The sequence below is a fragment of the Eschscholzia californica genome, unplaced genomic scaffold, assembly GCF_041429995.1.
Source record: "Eschscholzia californica isolate CP2 unplaced genomic scaffold, dmEscCali1.0.p SCAF_2, whole genome shotgun sequence".
In the NCBI taxonomy this organism is placed as follows: Eukaryota; Viridiplantae; Streptophyta; class Magnoliopsida; order Ranunculales; family Papaveraceae; genus Eschscholzia; species Eschscholzia californica.
Window position 1 is genome coordinate 51,615,767 of NW_028238309.1, and position 19,248 is coordinate 51,635,014.

Below are 19,248 nucleotides of genomic sequence, written 5' to 3' on the forward strand. Positions count from 1 at the left end.
TCATTGTCACCTAAATTTTTCACACATAACTTGAAGCTTCTCGGAAAATTTCTTTAGTTCTTATAATTTCCACTTCCACATTAAAAATAAAAACCCACACTTGACACACTCACACATATCCATACAAAACAAAACATAAAGAATAAAATAGCTTCTTATAATTTCCACTTCCACATTAAAAATAAAAACCCACACTTGACACACTCACACATATCCATACAAAACAAAACATAAAGAATAAAATAGCTGCACATACAACATAGAGCACCCACATCTCTCTCTCTCTCTCTCTCTCTCTCTCTCTCTCTCTCTCTAACCTCTCTCTCATGTTATCACTTCATTTGTTGTTTCCTTTTTAATCCTGCAACATCAACTTTGGTCTATTAAGGTTGGAATCTAAGGTGGGTAGGCTACCATTACTGTTGGTTTTAGTACATGATTCTTTTCATTCCTTAACTGTCTGTAAGTACCCTTTGTACACACAAGTTGCAGTTCTATTGAATCCTAAAAGAAAATACAGTATCTTGTATTTTAATATACCTTTTCAAATAGCACTAACAAAGAAGAAAAAGTTATATGGATTTAAATTGTTCATCTGTAATACTTGCTTTTGTTGCCATTTACTTGTTTCCCTCTCTAAAATTTCTTAGTTAAAATCTTGATCATGGAGGGTACAAATTTTTTTTTTTCCTGTGAATAAGACTAAACCCAGAATTTCTTTAGTTTGATAAGCTAAACTGATTAACTCTATCCTTTGATTTCTTTTTAGTTGGTTTGAACTTTGAAGAAGCAGGGGTTTGGAAGTGATGGGGTTTTTAGAAGGATCTTTGCCTATTTGTCCAATTGACCAGCATTGCTCAAAATGGGCAATGGAAGAGATGAACTTTTGTCTATGTGGAACAAAGGATGCAATCTCATTATCTCTTGGTTTGTTGAGTGTTTTAAGTTGGGGTGTTGCTGAGATACCTCAAATAATTACAAATTACAGGGAGAAATCTACTGAGGGACTTTCTTTAGCTTTCTTAGTCACATGGATAGTTGGGTAATTCTTATCATCTTTCTTGATTCTTATATACATTTACAACAACTTCAACATTGATATATATATGTATATGTATATATCTGCGTACGTTAACTAATCGTTATGATATTGTTTTATTTTGTACTTCTAGTACTTTAGAAAGTTGTGATATTGTTGTCGCTCTAATGAAAAGATTTCTCCTTATCTTCTAAGGAGAAGTTGTTGATGTCAAATTTCCTCACTTGCTTTTTTAATAACTTATAAGTTATAGAACTTCATAACTTCGTATGTCATGAAAATGGGGTTTTAATTTGTGTTGATTGTCGTGTCTTGAGTCTTGTGTTTGTCGAATCCGTTGTCGATATCTTTATGACCTTCTGATACGAGTGATTGGTATTTTAGAGGATTGAGTCGCACTTAAATATGAGAGTGTACGGTCTTGAAAGTGTGCTTTCCTTTTTGTGCTTACTAAAGGAATACATACTAAAAAGTGGAGAAAAGGGCTAACCTAAATGTTCATAATGGGATTACATTTTGCATAAGGTGGATTTTTTCTTGATTTGCGAGTTGCCGACTTTGATGTTTGTGGTTGTTGAATTCATTGCAGAGATCTTTTCAACCTCCTTGGATGCAAGTTGGAACCTGCTACTGTAAGTTTATATTTCATTTTGTCCTATATAGAATCATTTATACGTTTCTCTAGTATCCTAAATCATGCATTTGAAGTTCAAACGATTTAAACACGTCTTGCATAGACATTTCTTGGAAAAATCCTATGAACTGGTTGTTAGGTAACCAATTAGGTTCTAAAGTTATCAGACTCAAGAGGATAATTCCTTAGTCATATTTGATGCCTTTCTTTTGGCTTTGATTTGAACTTTTGTAATGTTCTGTTACTTTCATGGGTTATTTAAAAGTTGGAGATTTAATACGAGCTGACCAATTACTTTGGCTAATTCTGTTTCTTGATTTCTCTGGCGGTAAGAAACCGAGATCTTTTAGTTAAATGACTATAATTAGGTGCACTGAATCATACACTTTTTTCTTTTTGCAGCTTCCGACACAATACTATATGGCACTGGTAAGAACTCTAGCAATAGGGTTATCTTTTCTTCTCGAGTAACATTCTCTAAGAGACGAATCACCTAATTAATTTTTATTGTTCATTGTGGTCTATAGTTGTATACGATAACAACAACTCTGCTTACTTCACAAACTATATACTACGGTCACATCTACCACCGGCTCAAGGCGAGAAGAGGCCCTTCAAACAAGGTAATATTGTGATTGAAAAAGCATTTTCTCTTCTGAACTAAATCGAGATCTTTACATTGAATGAGAATAAATGGCCAAAACCCTCTCCCTCAAGTTTTCTTTTGTCAAAAAGGATCCATCAAATTTTTTGCGCCTCAGTGTTTGCACAGGTTCGCACACTTTGATCAGGTTCTTATAAGAAACCCTAGCCCAATAAAACAGTTAGACATGTCCTTTTAATCAAGACCAACAGGAAATCAAGTCTTGACCCAATTTCCTGATAAATACTTTTCTCTTTTTTCTTCTCTCTACTTTGAGGGGTAACGAAACATGCCGAGTGAAGATGCTTGTACCATTGGTAAATGGTTTTCGTATATCTCGTTGGCTGATCGCCAAACTAGTCTTACTCTTACTGATATTATGATGCATCACAGGATGCCGGGAATATAATCATTTTCCCTAAAGTCGACAACAAGTTTCCACGTTCTATTTCTTTTGTTATAAGCTTGAATTGTTTATTCAGTGCACTTTTATATTACTTATTTGCTTTACCCTCCTCCGCCTATAGAAAGTTACTAATCCATATTATTGACTTCAGGGCTCAAACCAACAAGAGGGAGTGGATAAGTTCAAGACTACGAATGATGTTCTTGGAGACAACTACAAAGATGAATCTAGTCGTTTAAACGGAGGACATGTGCCAAGCTCACCAATCCCTGTTGGTCATTCGGTTCTTTCTCGTTATGGCTCGCTTGAGAGAGACATGTACTACATGTAAGTGAACTTTCTCCTTCAAATTTCAGCCGAGGTTGTAATATAAGAACGTCAAGATCCTAAACTGACTCTGTGGAAGTGGTGACAATATGAGAATACAATATCTCACATTATATCTTTGAAGTGACTGCAAGTACTTGACCCGCATCGGTTATGGCCCAAGATGTATCAAAAAGGAGTATCCATCTTATAGAGGGTCATTTCATCGTCGTCCTCTCTTTTTGTGATATCAACTTATAAAATCTAGCCTTAATTGATTTTGTAGGTCAGCTAGATCCTTGACAACAGGTAGGACACCTACATCAGGATCTCATTTAGCATCACGAAGTTTTGAGAGGACAGCTATTAGCCCCATCCGGAATCCGAATACTGTTGAAGAACCTCTGCTTGCTGGTCATGTTTCTGCACAATCGGCACCTCATTCAAACACAAAGTGCATGTTATGTGTGGTAATCTTTTACTATCCATAAAACACAATTTTACTTCGGTCATCTTTTCCTATATTGTTCATCATCACATCTTCTGTTCTTCATCCACTTGCAGATCTCTGTTGTCATGTTCTTTGTTAGCAGCTTTGATCTCAATTTCTCAGTAAATAACACGCTCAATTTGGTCTTGGAAAAACCGGCTAAAGGAGTTGTAATCAGATTAGGAAGAAAGCTTTTGCAGGTAATGTGAATACTGAATGCGTTTCAAATTACTTTTACTCCGTATAATGAACTTGGCTAGTTTCATAGATTCTATCAACTTCATACTGATATTTCCAAAAGCGATATACCATTTCGTTCACTGGGTTCATTGATTTTGAGTTTTCAGGATAATGTCAATGAAAGGAACATTGAGATAGGATCTATTCTTGGTTGGGCGATGGCAGCTATTTACATGGGCGGACGACTTCCGCAGATATGGTTAAATGTGAGACTGACCTCTCTCTCTCTCTCTCTCTCTCTCTCTCTCCCCTACACTGTATAATCACAAATCGTATACACTGCAATTAACTTGTAGTTTTATTTTGATATTACAGATAAGAAGGGGCAATGTTGAGGTAAAACCCTTACCAACTGACATATTTCCCTATTTTTTCTTCATGTCACAACGATTCATGGGTCATGCTTATATTTTCATTTGATAAACACATTTTCATTACCCAAAAGCAAGTTTCGAATTAGAAACTATATGAGTGAGGCGATAAGTATTACCTTTTCTTTGTTTCTAACATGCAGGGGCTTAATCCATTGATGTTCGTATTTGCATTATTTGGAAATATTACTTATGTGGGAAGGTGAATATATTTTCTCTTTGGCTAGAGTATCTTTCTCGCTCTCTTTCTCTTCAAAAGGAACCTTAACTTTTCCATTTAATGATGAACGATGTTCTAAACAAAACCTCTTATTAATTGGTTTTTCATCCTTTCCGTTTGGTTCGGGTTTGTAGCATACTTGTGAGCAGCATGGCTTGGTCGAAAATCAGACCAAATCTACCATGGCTAGTGGATGCAGGAGGATGTGTTCTGCTAGATTCTTTTGTATCCTTGTTCTATTTTTCAATTTGACATGATTCTTGGATAATTTTGAAGTTCTTCGTGTTATTCGATTTACTTCAAAATACTTGCAACTTGAAAGTAATAGATATAATTAACTTGTTATTAATGGACTCATGTGTCTTGGCCTTGTCTAATGGACTCATGTGTCTTGGCCTTGTCTAATGGACTCATGTGTCTTGGCCTTGTTTAATGGACTCATGTGTCTTGGCCTTGTTTCGCGCGTGGAAATGAAATGCGATTACTTGGATGCAACAGGAATCGCATATTTGATGGAACGGGATCCCCCTGAGACTCTGAGAGGAGGAATTCCAAACGCCGTCGGTTGGTGGGTTTGCGATTACCTTTCCCTTGGAATTATTAATCAAATAATCTACGGACAAAATCAATCTCTACAAATCCTATTACAATACAAGATTCCTATCCGTAGTAATCATATTCCTTTCCCACACGCCAAACATGGCCTTACAGTTTCTTATTATCGAGATTCATAATCTTCTTGAATGTAGAAGTAGCAAGAAAACCTTAACAGCTGACCCAGATACTCATTCAGTTCATCTATTTCTATCGTTCTGAGAAGCATAAGTGCTCACAGAAGAAACTTGGTGATTGCAGTACAGTGTAGCTAATCACGTCTTTAATATTCCAGTGTATTTCTCAGGTAATTCTCTGTAACTAAAAAACGACGTTGATTTTGGTACTCCAATAGTGGGATGATATTCTTAAGCTGTCAGATGTATGACTAATGTTGGCAGTTTCCGTTTTTCAGGACCTTCTAGTTTGCTGCTGAAGTTGACTGCAATAACCATTTCAACCATTGTGTGTCGTCTAGTGTAACTCAGTGAAGATGTACATTTCTTGACGAAGCTCTTGAAATCGAGGCAACCCTTTTGTAGTTTCATTTGGTTTCAAGTACAGATTTTGAATGTAGACATTCCAATTCAGTACCATAAACTTGTTTACTGGTAGTAATTCAACACTTTTTGGTTTTCTTTGTTACTTCATTGCCAGTGATTGTGTTTCAGCTGGGTTGCCTAAGGATTCATGCAATCAAACAGGTTGGAAATTCAGTGATAGTGTGATACATAACTGCTGAAAGTGCTTCTCTAAGATTTGGGTTCCAATAATTGCTTTAGAGTTCCACATACATATAGAAAATTAGGGCGATTACCAAATTTCGTTGGTTAAAAAGACGTGGCAATATTTTTTTTTCGGGAGTGCTGCAATGACAAAATCCTTGACAAGATCTTTGACACGATGAGTCAATTTCACTAAAAGACAAAAGTTTTTCAAAGTTTGACTTTCATTTAGACCGTTCTTTTACCTGTGTGACTCGTCATGTCCAGGATCTTGTCAAAGATTCTTTGTACACTTGGCATTTTATTAATTTTTTTAGGATTTGGTGGTGTTCAATATCTTTTTAGGCTTGGACACCCTTTTCAATACTTCTTTTTTTGGCTTGGGCACCTTACGCAAGTCTCTAAAAACACGTGAAAACCTTTGCAAACCTGTAAAACCAAGTGTAGGATATACGGCAGTTTGTGCAAACTTTACTTGAGCAACCCTCGGCGAATCCATGCGGACCTTACTAAGGAGCTGAAGTTTGGGATTTTTGACAAAAGAAGGCGAAAAATAAATTTTCAGTTTCTAGGAGTTTGAACAATTTTATCTTGGTCAAGTCAAATTCTGGAGCCCAACTCCAAAGAGATTCAAATGAAATGTAGAAGCAAGAAAAAAAGAAAATTCATGATTTCCTCGTAGGAACACAGGCGATGAATTCCATTTGCGTATATTAGACTAACATACAAAACAGTACATATATAACCATTTACATACAACACTGTTAGAGAGACAGAGACATTGACGATGGCCGAAACGAAAGAGAAGAAATTATAGAGGAGCTTCTTGACAGGACTCCTTCACTAGTAATAAGTGTCCTAATATGGTCAGAGTAAACTCTTTTTGAGTGCTCTATGTGGTAAATGTTAACTCCATAGAAGCATTCTGGTCTTTGGTGGGAGATGATTCCATTTTCTGAACTGGTGGTGCTGTGATTTCTGTAATTGTGAGATCAGATGAAGTGCCTCAACGTTCACGGATTTCCCTGTACTCTTGACATAGAGCACATAAATGGCAGCATAAATGAGTTACTAAGTCCCCACAAGGCGCTTCCTAGTACCAAAACCAAAAAGAAAGAAAAAACCAGAGTGAAAATCGGAAGTATATGTCTAAGAAAAATAGCATGAACGAGAAAGAGTTAAGAAGAATGGAATTATATGAGCTATGATCCTCCAAGAATGTTGATTTTGCTTATACCCACTATACATTACGAAAGTTGACGATTTGAGGTCTCGAATATAAAAAACAACCATCTTGATTTTCATTGATCATTTAGATCTTTTGTTGACAAAAACAATACATAAGATTAAGAGTGAGAATAGTGTTCATACCGGGAGGTTGTACTTGGACCTTAGTGCTCTACGGTATCCGCAAGCATATGAAGCTATACAACATCCTGGGAACCCCAATAAGAGGCCTTCACTTAAGAGACAACAAAGGGAATTGACAACACCACACAAAATGAAATGGGTCATGCACGATCCGACCAAAGTCCCGGAACCCAAAAATTCTGCGTTCTTTCCAAATAAGTAGCATGGGCACATAAGACCTATACAACCTATGGAAACAAAATGAAGTCAGAGTTAGCCAGTATCATAATCCAAGGAATGGAAAGAGAATCACTTGATATTTGATTGTAGCATGACAAATTCATTCTCTAGTGATCAATTTAAGCTCTACCATGGGAACAACAGATTGAAGGATGTACGAAGTTAATTTCAGAATAAACAAATTTAGCAAATCCATTATACAAAGAAGTTCCACAGATAAATTAGTGGGATGACAATCAGTGACCGTGTGAACCTCTAAGTCATTTTCCCACATGTGCTTTAAGAATATTAGTGAATAGTAAGATCATTTCTAAGTTTCAAGTATCTTAAGTGTACATCTAAACGAGAGCCGCTCATAGAAGCACACTGATACGATCAGCCAGTCATGAACCCAAAGGCAAAGACTTCAGAGTTCAGAGTTTAGTAAAAGCCATCAAACTTGCATGTATCTCCTGCATTCCGAGTTATTACTAAGTTAAGAAAATGAAGAAAAGGTACAATCAGGAGAAAACATTAGATGATCTTCTAAACAGCATGAACCTTGTTTCTCTTGTACAGCAGTTGATTCATACAGCTATAAAAAGACGAACAAACACTCAAGTAAGTAATCAAACCATATCGACCTTTATCACTGAAAGTCGGAGTATCATTGCAGTTGTATTTTCACTTAGGGATATTTTTTGATTTCCGAACAAAAACGAAGTTACTAAAGGGTCATTGGGTCAATAAGACACAAGCATATTAGCTAGCATCAAGCTTTCGAAACATGAAAAGCCTACCGTGACCGATACATATAATCTACTCCAAGACCCAGCATTTCCTTCCGTCTTTTTTTTCATCTAGAAGGCAAAACATATATTGAAAGACTACATGGATAGATAATAATCAAATTGAACCTCTATATAAACATTACTCTTTCTGATTAATCAATAAAGAGATGAGAGTTCGATAAGGCATAAAGTAGCATACAGCTCTGCATATCATCACAACAAGCACAGATTCCAGACGTCCATTGCGCAGGTCCCGGAGCTGGAACGAGATCAACATTCTGCGGAACAATCCCTGCTTCTGGATCTGAATGACTTAATGGAATATATCGAGGCGGTACATAACTTCCTTTACCCTCCATTTTCACCTAATCAAGAAATTATTTTCTAATCAAGAAGAAGTTAATTTCTAATGGGTATGTTCAGAAATTTCAAATTCACTTAATCAAATCTTTATCCAATCAAAACAAATCATTTATCTCTACTGGATTTACCTCAAGAAACTGAACCCATAAGCTCAATTTAGAAAACAATCGAAAAACTTAGGTTTTTATAAATCCACAAACAGATGAATAATGAAATCGAAGGATTTGATGAGAAATGCTGATCCTTTTTATCGGATTAGTGAATTGCTTACTAAAGAATCAAAGTAAATCACTGAAACTCGACAAGACCAACAAAAACCCTAATCAAATAGATACCCATTATTAATAAGATTCTAAAAATGCAAATTTAGGGGGAGAGAGAAAGAGGGTTCTTACCAATTTTACGTTTCTTTGGTTCGTTAAGAGAATAAACTGACAGAGATTCAAACGGAAAATGTTAAAATGCCCTAATTACCGACTTATTACGTAGAGGACAGTGAAGTCAACTGTTTTGAGAAATTTTACACGTATCTGTTTTGGGTGCTTCTAAAGGCACCAAGCCAAAAGGCTGTTAGCATCCATCTCTATTAGCACCAGGCTCAACTGCTCATTTCTCTGTTAGCACCGTTCAACTATGTAGGCACCAGTCAAAGCCAACTTAACCCTAACACCTCCATCCGTTTATCACAAAATCAAACAAAATCTATCTAACGGACTGAACCAAGCCGAGCCTTAAGAGGACCAAACGGATCAGTTGATCCGGGACTTAAGAGGACCAAACGGATCAGTTGATCCGGGACCTAGGAAGACCAAACGGATCAGCTGATCCGAGACTTAGGAGGACCAAACGGATCAGCTGATCCGGGACGTAAGAGGGCCAAACGGATCAGCTGATCCGGGGCTTGAAAAACATCCCAATCCTCACTCTCTTTCTCGTGAACTCGACCATGACCAGCTCCTCTGCTATTTCTCGCAAGGTTTTCTTCATCTTTCTCTCTCTAAAAACCCTTATTCTCATCTCTCTCTCTCTCTACCTTTCTGAATCTTGCAATCTTTCTTCTACATTTACAAAGGGGATATAGAATGGATGAATATGAACATGAGAAGGAAGAGAAGAGAAAATGAGTTTATTTTGTGGATGAAATTTGGTGAAGAAGGAAGAAGAGAGTGGACCCATTCTTTTCAATTTTGTGTATTTACTAACAGGAATAGAAAGTAAACAAGAAAAAATGAAATTTTTTTTACTTACACTATCTAGATGAGCACACATGATTTTTGTTTTGGATAAAAAATGAATTGGTATTCTTCTTATTTTGGAAGAAGAAGATGGAAGAAGCAAATGAAGGTAAATGTCACCCACATTAAAAACCGGTGCTTATAGAGAACTCGGGTCAATGGCTATTGACCCAAGTCAATAAAATTTCCGGATACTAACAGCCTTTTGGCCCGGTGCCTTTAGAAGCACCCATCTGTTTTTGAGACGGAAAAACTCTATATAAAGATTTTTCCACAATTGGTACAAATTTAACATATTTGGGACATGATTTTGGAGTGTCAAATACACAACTAACAAATGCAAAACCACTTACCGAATTGTTGCTAATTAGTGACCTCGAACAATATTTTTTATTTTTAGTGAGAGATGGGTGCAAAATGCGCAAGGCGCGAAGCGCAAACCGCTATTCAATACCCTAAAGGTAAGGAAGGTAACAAGACACATGTCTGAAACATTTGTTATATTCATATAGGGGAGCACAAGATTGTTCGTTGGACAATTCCTCACTTGGGAAAATTATCGTTGATGAAAATATCAAATAGGTTTACAGAGGTGTTTACGGTTTATGCATTTGAACAAATATAATTTGAAAAATATTACTTACAGAAGACAAGACTAAAAAAGTATTGACGTGTCCTCTTTGGCTAACACCTACCCAAATTTCCCTCTTTTGCCTATTTTCTTATTTCGTATATGATTGTATCACTACTATTGGAGCATGGTAGATGGTACAAGGCGGAGATAATGTCCACATCATTTTTTCTTCTCTGTTACACCCCATTCCAACCTCAACCGTTCTTCTTGGCTAACAACCTTCAACAATTTTTTTATTTTATTTTTATTTCTCTCTTCCTTTTCTCTTATCTCTACTCTCTCTTGCAAACGGGATGAGCTCCTTCGCTGGAGGTCTGACTTCAAAGATCTGGAGGTCTAGATGAATAAGAAGAAGGTCTAGTCTTCAGACTGACGATGAAGATGTTCGTCCACTCCGTCGAAGAGAGAGTAGAGAAAGAAAATAAGAGGGGCATATGAAGAAGAACGAGAACGAAAATAGAAGAAGAATAATCAATAAGAAGATCAAAGGAAGAAATCAACATAATAATTTTATTTTATTTTTTTGTTTGACGGTCGCCGACAAGATGTTGTTAGTCGATGTCCTTCTACCAGAGAAGAATGTTGAGGACGTGATGTGCAGATAATAAGAGACTAGGCGAAGGAGATATGCGATAAAGTGGAAGAAATGAAGGAAAATGACGTGGACATAATGTTTAAATATATATTATTTTGGAATAATATAATTTGGCCTATAAGGGTATTTCCGAAAAAAATGATTTGTTTTGGGCTCTTGGGGTGCAAAGCGACCAGTCAGACCAATGTAATTTCCATAACAGATGGACAAATATTCTTAGGGTTAATTCTATTTTGGCCCCCTAAAGATGACCAACTCAGCAAAATAGCTCCCTAAAGATGACCAACTTCTAAAATAGCTCCTTAAATCATTTTTTCGTCCATTTAACCTTCAAATATTAACGTTTTCTTTTTAGTTACCAATTTTATCCTTCTCACATTACTTGCCCAATATTTATTGTCCCAAAATCATCAATTATAAGTTTTATCAATTCAATACTAACTTTCTTGTTTCTCTTAACAATTAATTTTCTTTATTTCTAATTAATTGTTCTCCAAGTCTTCAATTATCAAATCTTCAACATCTCTTACTACATCTTCAATATTTACCTCATCTTTATCATCACCATCTTCAACATTTTCTTTTACATTTTTTCTCCAAATCATTTTTTCTAAATTAATTTTGTTTCTCTTAAATCACCACTACTCGAAGATGGATCATATTTGGGTGAAGAAAAAGTAAAGATTTGTTGCTTCAAAACCCTATTTTATAGAGAGAAAGTACGGAGACGTAAAAAAAAAAATCTAGAGAGAGAAAGTATAGAGAAGAGAGATATTGATGAAGATAATAATAAATGTTGAAAATGAAGATGATGGTGGGGATGAAGGTAGAGAAAAATTACAAAGAAGCAAAAAAAAACAACTAATCTAGAGAGAGTATGGAGAAGCAAATGGATTCATCTCTAAAGAAGATAAGTACACATGTTGAAGATGATGATGGTGAAGGTAAGAGAGATAAATTACAAAGAAGCAAAAAGAAACTAATATAGAGAGAAAACACAGAGAAACAAATGGGTTCATCTTTAGAGATGATGATTATGAAGATAAAAATAAATGTTGAAGATGTTGATGGTAATGAAGGTAGAGAGAGAAAGTATAGAGAAGCAAAAAACCAACTAATTTAGAGAAAATATAGAAAAGCAAATGGGTTCATCTTTAGAGATAATGATGATGAAGATAAAAATAAATGTTGAAGATGATGATGGTGATGAGAAGATGTTGAAGATAATGGAGGAGATGAAAAAATAAATTAGATAGAGAAAAAATAAATTAGAGAGCGAAAAAATAAATTGTTGAGAGAAAATAGGAATTTAATAATGAATGACATGATTTATGATTAATGATCTTGAAACCATAAATATTGGAAGATGTCAGAAGGGTAAAATTGGTAATGAAAAAGGAAAAAAATAATTTCTAACGGTAAATAGACAGAAAAGTGATTTAAGGGGTTATTTTGGAAGTTGACCATCTTTAGGGGGCCATTTTGGTGAGTTGGTCATCTTTAGAGGGTCAAAATAGAATTAACCCATATTCTTATCCGCCGATCTATTCAATTCTGGAATACGACCTGCTACAAATGTGGGGATTTCTGTCTCCATAGTAGGATCTGCAGCTAAAATTAAAGCCATGAAACAAGTAGTTGGCAAATCAAAATTAGAACTGGCTCAATTCGCAAAGTTAGAAGCCTTTGCACAATTTGCTTCTGATTTGTATAAGGCTACTCAGAATCAATTGGTAAGAGGTCAACGATTACATGAATTGCTCAAACAATCCCAATCAACCCCTCTCACGGTGGAAGAACAGATAGTGACTAACATTTATGGGGGCCAAAACAGAATCTAACCCTTTTTCATGTCTCCCCACAAGAAGTCATAAATTCACCAGGGCTTTAATTTTGGTCTGTGTAATTATGGCTTGCGAAACACGTCCAGACTTCCTTCAATGTTTATTTACCAAACTACTACCAATACGCGAAAGCCGTATCCGTGGAGAAGATGGATCACTACAAAGTTCTTGGATTGAATCGAAACGCAACTAAACCTGAAATCAAAGAAGCTTTCAGAAAATTAGCCCTAAAATTTCACCCAGACAAGCATACTAATTCTCCCAAGCATGTTAAAGATGGAGCTACTCTCAAATTCAAACAGATTTCCGAAGCTTATGGTGTTCTCATTGACGATCGGAAACGTGCTGATTATAACCTAAGATCATCATCCACTACTGCTGGTGGACACGGCGGCAGTCGATACGGCGGCGGTGGACACGGCGGCGGTGGACACGGCAGTGGTGGTTACAGTAGTGTGCGGACGAATGGGGGTAATTATCGTTACGAACCCAAATACAAAACCAACCCTTCTTCTTATTCTTCTTCTTCAGCTGGAACTAATCGATTCGAGTTTCATGTGGATCTTGGGTCTAGAACAACTAGACGGAGTTTTCTTTTCAATCTAGCATTTGCCAGGTGAAATTAGTTACTCATTTTCGTCTTCAAGTTAATATGATTCATTTCATGCATAATTTTGAATAGAAATTGTCATGTTAAGAAGATTGAATGTTGGGAAAGAGTTTTTTAGGGTTTATATTTTTTGGGTATGCAGTATTTTGTTCGTTGGATCAATACTTATTGAAAGAATTGAGGAAAATTTCTGGAAGATGCAGAATTCTGAGGTAAGAAATTGTTTTTCATTTTTGATTTCCTGTTTGAATCTTCTCATTTATTTTTGTTCATTGCTCTTCTCTTTTTGTTTGGTTTATTCCATGGTCACATTATTCATGTCATTTCTCTCTTAAGAAACATATTGCTTAGTTTGTGACATTTTCGAGTATGGGGTATAGCTCCTTTTAGGGCTAAAAACAATAAAATAGTCACCGAAGCGATCTTTGATATAGACTACGCAAAATGGTTATCATGGGGGAAAACTGAGGCGAGGCCGATGAGTTCGAGATTGGTCCTTGATGGTGGTTAAGGGCTTAAGGCGGCCGCTTACACACACATATGGATTAGTCCCATGAATCAACAAACAAACAATAGAATAGGATATTGGAAAAAAGATAGTTATTTCAAATTTTCAATAACCAGACACTAATATTTGATCTGGTCATTCTGAAAGGCTTACTTGGGAACCAATATCTCGGATAGGGTTTAGCAATAGAAATCACCAATGGTGCTCTAGTCATAATTTGGGCCGATTTGATGCATTACTTATATGTTTGTAGTTGCTAATCCAAATAATTTGAGATGTATATTCACCTTGGCGTTCGTTGCAGGAGATAGCTTATAGCCTGCAACTGGAGGTGTTGTGTCGGATGAATTCATATTATCACATATTAATGTAGATTACGAATTTAAATATCTAAATGATGTTTACACTAAATGTTAGTTATTAGTTTAAAATGAGTTTTCTATGCGGATTGATCAACAAAACGTGCAAGAAAGAATATGGGTATCGTCTTGATTCTTAAGAAGATTGTCTTTTACTTGTTCCCTTACAAACTACATTGTTTCTCAAAATGCAGAAACCATCTGAAGAAGCAGTGGAGTCTAGCGAGAAGACCACAAAACAGGAACAGAAGAGGTGAATTTGTGAAGCAGAAACAACAGTTTGATAGGCGCAACTAGAATCTAGACAGAGAAAACCCGTTATTTTGATTGGGTTGAGGATGAAGCAACTGAGAGTCATAGACATGACTCGTGTCATTTTGTAGAAAATAGTTGTTCGAGTCAACAAATTATTCATGTTAACCAAAAAAAACTATAATTTTTTCTTATTAACTAGAGTTACCAAAATATTATGGCTAATGGTATATATGGTTTAAAATAATATTGGTAATTAGTAATTATGTCATTTTTAAAAATTTTAGTTCTAAACATACCCACCCCCGTAAAACTAACTTTCTCTCCCAGAAAACTTAAAACTTTCTAAGGTTTCTTCTCGATTATTCTTCTTCCCAATTGTTTTCCTTCCCGATTCTTCTTCCAGTTCTTCTGATCTTCCAGTTCTTGTGATCTCCCTCTTCTTCTTCGTGAAATTTTAAGGGGTCATTACTTCCATGGCTAGGATTTCGAGAGAAAGAAACTAGAGTGAGAAGGGGATGAGCCCCTTCACTAGAGGTCTGACTTACCAGACCTTGAAGGTCTAGAATTCCAGATCAAGACGACGACATAGTTTTCAGAATGACGATGAAAAAGCTCGTCCCTTCCGTTGAAGATAGAGTAGAGAGAGAAAAATAAGTGAGAGAGATATATGAAGAAGAAAGAGAGAAAATAGAATGTTGAAGGTCGAGCGACCGGATATTGTCGGTCAAAGTTCTTCTAACAGAGAAGAATGGTGAGGACGTGTGGTCGAAAGAATAAGAGATTAGGAGGAGGCAGGGGCGGAACTGTGTGTAAACTATATTGACATCTATAGGAGGTAGCTCAGCTGGTTGAAAGGCTGCCTAGCACACTTGAGGACATGGGTTCGCAATCACCCTTCAACATGATTTCTTTTACCTTTCTCATCTATGTTTTGATAAAGAATAATTTTCTTTTGGTCCCAACTTATAACGAAGTCCTGGTTTTACCCTTAACACTTAACCAACTGCTGTTTTGGCACTCAATTATGTCTAGACTTTCTTTTCGGCCCCCACTATTTTTGTCCTTCCTCTCTTTATTTTTTTATATATTTTTTTTAACCTTTCCTTGATTTTTGTGTTTTTGTCACAAATTTAACTTTAATTTTTTTTTCGCTTTTCAAACTTTGGGTATGTCTAACGATAGAAAGTGAAATTTTTTATTCTAAAATAATAAAATAAGCGATCGTATTGCACAAAAAATGCCCTCATCTTTCATAAGTAGTAACGCCTTAAAATTTCAGGCACAAAACTTTTCTTAAGTCAACCCTGCCTAAAATGAAATTCTAACTCCGCCCTTGGGTGGAGGAGATATGCCATGAATTGGAGGAAACAAGCGGAAATGATGCAGACATTAATGTTTTAAACTTGTTCTTGTGGCCATCTATGAAATAGGATTATATTTTTGAGTTTTGGTGGCGAAATCGAACTGTATGACATTTATGGGAGCAAAACGGCGAGTTGGTCTCTTACATGAGGGGGAAAGCAGAATCAACCCTTTTTATGTTTCGCTAAAGAAGGCCTAAATTAACTAGGGCTTTAATTTTGCTTCGTGTAGTTATGGCTTGGAACGAAACACGTCCTTCAATGTTTATTTATCAAAGTACCAATAGGCGAAATCCGTATCGGTGGAGATGATGGATCACTACAAAGTTCTTGGATTGAATCGAAATGCAACCAAACATGAAATCAAAGAAGCTTTCAGAAAATTAGCCCTAAAATTCCACCCAGACAAACATTCTGATTCTTCCAAACATGTTAAAGATGGAGCCACTCTCAAATTCAAACAGATTTCTGAAGCTTATGGCGTTCTCATTGACGATCGGAAACGTGCTGATTATAACCTAAGATCGTCCACTACTGCTGGTGGATACGGTGGTGGTTACCACAGTGGGCGGAGGAACGGGGGTAATTATTATTACGGATCCAAATACAAAACCACGGCTTCTTCTTCTTCAGCTGGAACTAGAGGTTTCGATTTTCATGTCGCTCTTAGGTTTCTAACTGCTCGAAGTTTTCTTCTCAATCTCGCCTTTGTCAGGTGAAATAACTTACCCATTTTCTTTTTCAAGTTAATTTTAGTTCTTGCATAATTTTGAATAGAAATTGTCATGGTTTTATGTAAAAAAGATAGAATTTTGGAAAGAGTTTTTTTAGGGTTTATGCTTTCTGGGTATGCAGTATTTTGTTAGGTGGATCAATACTTATTGAAAGAAGTGGGGAAAATCTCTGGAAGATGCAGAATTCTGGGGTAAGAGTTGTTTTTCATTTTTTGGTTTGAATCTTTTCACTTGTTGTTCATTGCCCTTAAGAAACATATTGCTTAATTGGTGACATTTTCAAGTATGGGGCATAGCTCCTTTTAGGGCTAAAACTAGGCATACACCTAAAAGAGAAAGAAAACAACGAAATAGTCACCGAAGCGATTTTTGATATAGACCATCCAAAATAGTTATCATGGGAGAAAACTGAGGCTAGGCTGATGAGTTCGAGATTGGTCCTCTCGTGGTGGTTGAGGCGTCCCCTTAGACACACTCACATATAGATTAGTTCGTAGAATCAACAGACAAACAATATAATAGGATATTGGGAAATATAGTTATTTCAAAATTTCAATAACGAGACACTAATATTCGATCTGGCCCTTTTGAAAGGCTTACTTGGGAATCAATATCTCGGATAGGGTGTAGCAATAGATATCACCAATGGTGCTCTAGTCGTGATTTGGGTAGATTTGATGCATTTCACATATGTTTGTACTTTGTAGTTGCTAATCCAAACATCTGAGTTGTATATTCTTTTTGGCGTTTGTCGCCGAAGATATAGCTTATAGCCTGCAACGGAAGGTGTTTCTGTCAGATGAATTCATATAATTGCATATTAATATAAAGTTACAAATTAGATATCTAAATGATGTTTAAAGGAAATGTTAATTATTACTTTTGTATGAGTTGTCTTGCCGAATTGATCAATAAAACGAGCAAGAAAGAATACGGGTATCTGTATTCGGGAGCAGATTATCTTTTACTTATTCTCTTACAACTACATTGTTTCTCACAATGCAGAAATCATTTGAAGAAGCAATGGAGTCTATTGACAAGACCAAAAAACAGAAAGAGAAAAGGTGAATCTGCGAGGCTACCATTTTTTGTTGTTGTAAATTGTTCCTTCCCACAGTTTCATGGTTTCCCGGTAACTTTTGAAGTTATTGAAAGAAAAAAAAGATGAGATGTCATAGAATTGAAAGGAACTGCAGATTAATACTTACTGTAAATGTGGATTATAAAGATAATATAAGCTATGTGAATAGAGAATGAGTTTATGGTGATTCTGCTGAAGCAAGATGAAAGTATATCATTATTGTTGTTTTGCAAATGTCACGGCTCTGTATGTACAGAGTAATAAATAAAACATGACTCTTTCTATTTGGTTTACTTGGAAGCAAAATGTAGTTACACTTGGGTTTGTTATAGTCTGCTATTGAAGAATGAAATTGCTAATTGCAAAATCTATCCAGCTAGAAATCCTTTCCTTTTTCATGTTCAACCTATAACTTTTGAAAATTTGGTTTTCACTTAGGGGTCAGAAGAAAATATGGGAGTAAAGATATTGGTCAATTATATCTGACCTGTGGGGCATCTTTATTTTGAGTCTAAAAATTGATTTTTTTTTTGGTTGTTATCCCCTAATATTCATTTAGTCGTGTCTTTCTTTGGCATTCCTCTTCTTCTCTCTCACACACTCTCTCTCCCTAACTGTTTCTCTTTCTTCCTCAATGTTCTTTTTCTCCCATAGTCTTTCTCTGGCTTGCTCTCTCTCTTACTGTCTGCCTTTTACTGTCTATATATCTCTCTCCGTGTTCCCTTAGCAGAGATCAGACCTCGAGGAGAGTTTCGCGAGAAACTTTCCTCACAGTCTAGGGCTTAGGAAGCAAGAGGGAGGGAGTGAGAAAGAGAGATAGACAATGAGTGAGAGATAGAGAGAGAGGGAGAGACAGACAATGAGTGTGAGAGGGAGATAACAAGTGTGAGAGATAGATAGAGATATGCCGTTGGTGGTCGAAATAGTGGTGGTGGTTGGAAGTTGTGGTAGTGGAGGAGAAATGAAGATGAATTATAGAGCTAAAAACAATCAAGTGGATAGTTCGGCTAAAAAAATAATACAACCCCTAAAAGTCAATCTTGATTGATTGAGTCTTTATTTCTCGATGACTTTTTAGAGTGGCCCAAAGCCACCTATGGTTTTTATAAAAAATGGGAGTTTAACTAATTTTAACAAGGGTGCTTCTAAAAGCACCGGACCAAAAGGCTGTTAACATCCGGAAATTTTATTGACTCGGGTCAATGGCCATTAACCCGAGTTCTCTATAAGCACCGGTTTTAAATGTGGGTGACGTTCACCTTCGTTTGTTTCTTCCATCTTCTTCTATTTCAAATCAAAAACATTACTTGAGTAAAAAGTGCATCCATGAAGTCACGTAAGAAATGAAAAACAAGGTGTTGTGAAAGCATTGAAATATCATAAAACAAAAATGCCAGACACAAGAACTATAGCCTAATTGAGAAAATATATCTTAGCAGTGTAATCATAGAGATTGTCTGGGAATCGGGGTGATCCTCCTGGCGATTGAACAATAAAGCATTCACATATTTTACAAAGCATCACCCTTGTCTAGATAGTTTGATATTCAATTTCCACACTAAATTTCATAAACCAAGCAAGAAACAAAAAAATAATCCAAACAACACTTAAAGCATAGGGTAACAATGGGAATATAACTAT

General features: G+C 36.1%; 4 protein-coding genes across 9 annotated transcripts; 3 read left to right on the forward strand and 1 right to left on the reverse strand.

The window, feature by feature from the left end:
* The first annotated feature begins 5 nt into the window (after window positions 1-5).
* Window positions 6-5,586, forward strand: LOC147558830 (vacuolar lysine transporter YPQ1-like). 5 transcript variants are annotated; one of them, XM_086660528.1, is made up of 15 exons: window positions 6-56; window positions 152-692; window positions 770-1,042; window positions 1,629-1,671; window positions 2,076-2,102; window positions 2,201-2,296; window positions 2,874-3,049; window positions 3,315-3,498; window positions 3,593-3,718; window positions 3,866-3,964; window positions 4,074-4,094; window positions 4,273-4,331; window positions 4,484-4,574; window positions 5,131-5,250; window positions 5,359-5,586. In XM_086660528.1, exons 3-14 carry the CDS (start codon window positions 807-809, stop codon window positions 5,212-5,214), a joined length of 1,242 nt encoding a protein of 413 aa, XP_086516654.1. In that variant the 5' UTR covers window positions 6-56; window positions 152-692; window positions 770-806; the 3' UTR covers window positions 5,215-5,250; window positions 5,359-5,586. The 5 variants fall into 5 exon arrangements, with proteins under 5 accessions (XP_086516654.1, XP_086516655.1, XP_086516653.1 ...); XM_086660529.1 differs by lacking the exon at window positions 6-56 and having other exon boundaries at window positions 188-388; XM_086660527.1 differs by lacking the exon at window positions 6-56 and having other exon boundaries at window positions 240-401.
* Window positions 5,587-6,362: 776 nt separating this feature from the next.
* Window positions 6,363-9,987, reverse strand: LOC147558831 (PLAC8 family protein). 2 transcript variants are annotated; one of them, XM_086660536.1, is made up of 5 exons: window positions 9,856-9,987; window positions 8,787-8,921; window positions 8,228-8,393; window positions 7,040-7,266; window positions 6,363-6,761 (listed from the first exon to the last, which is right to left on the reverse strand). In XM_086660536.1, the coding sequence occupies exons 3-5, from the start codon at window positions 8,385-8,387 to the stop codon at window positions 6,675-6,677; spliced, it is 474 nt and encodes a 157-aa protein (XP_086516662.1). In that variant the 5' UTR covers window positions 8,388-8,393; window positions 8,787-8,921; window positions 9,856-9,987; the 3' UTR covers window positions 6,363-6,674. The 2 variants fall into 2 exon arrangements, with proteins under 2 accessions (XP_086516662.1, XP_086516663.1); XM_086660537.1 differs by lacking the exon at window positions 9,856-9,987 and having other exon boundaries at window positions 8,520-8,919.
* A 2,757-nt stretch (window positions 9,988-12,744) lies between these two features.
* Window positions 12,745-14,672, forward strand: LOC147558832 (chaperone protein dnaJ 72-like). The gene is made up of 3 exons (XM_086657628.1): window positions 12,745-13,315; window positions 13,452-13,521; window positions 14,371-14,672. Exons 1-3 carry the CDS (start codon window positions 12,849-12,851, stop codon window positions 14,431-14,433), a joined length of 600 nt encoding a protein of 199 aa, XP_086513754.1. The 5' UTR covers window positions 12,745-12,848; the 3' UTR covers window positions 14,434-14,672.
* Window positions 14,673-15,883: 1,211 nt separating this feature from the next.
* Window positions 15,884-17,794, forward strand: LOC147558833 (chaperone protein dnaJ 72-like). The gene is made up of 3 exons (XM_086660539.1): window positions 15,884-16,507; window positions 16,648-16,717; window positions 17,532-17,794. Exons 1-3 carry the CDS (start codon window positions 16,101-16,103, stop codon window positions 17,592-17,594), a joined length of 540 nt encoding a protein of 179 aa, XP_086516665.1. The 5' UTR covers window positions 15,884-16,100; the 3' UTR covers window positions 17,595-17,794.
* Window positions 17,795-19,248: the final 1,454 nt, after the last annotated feature.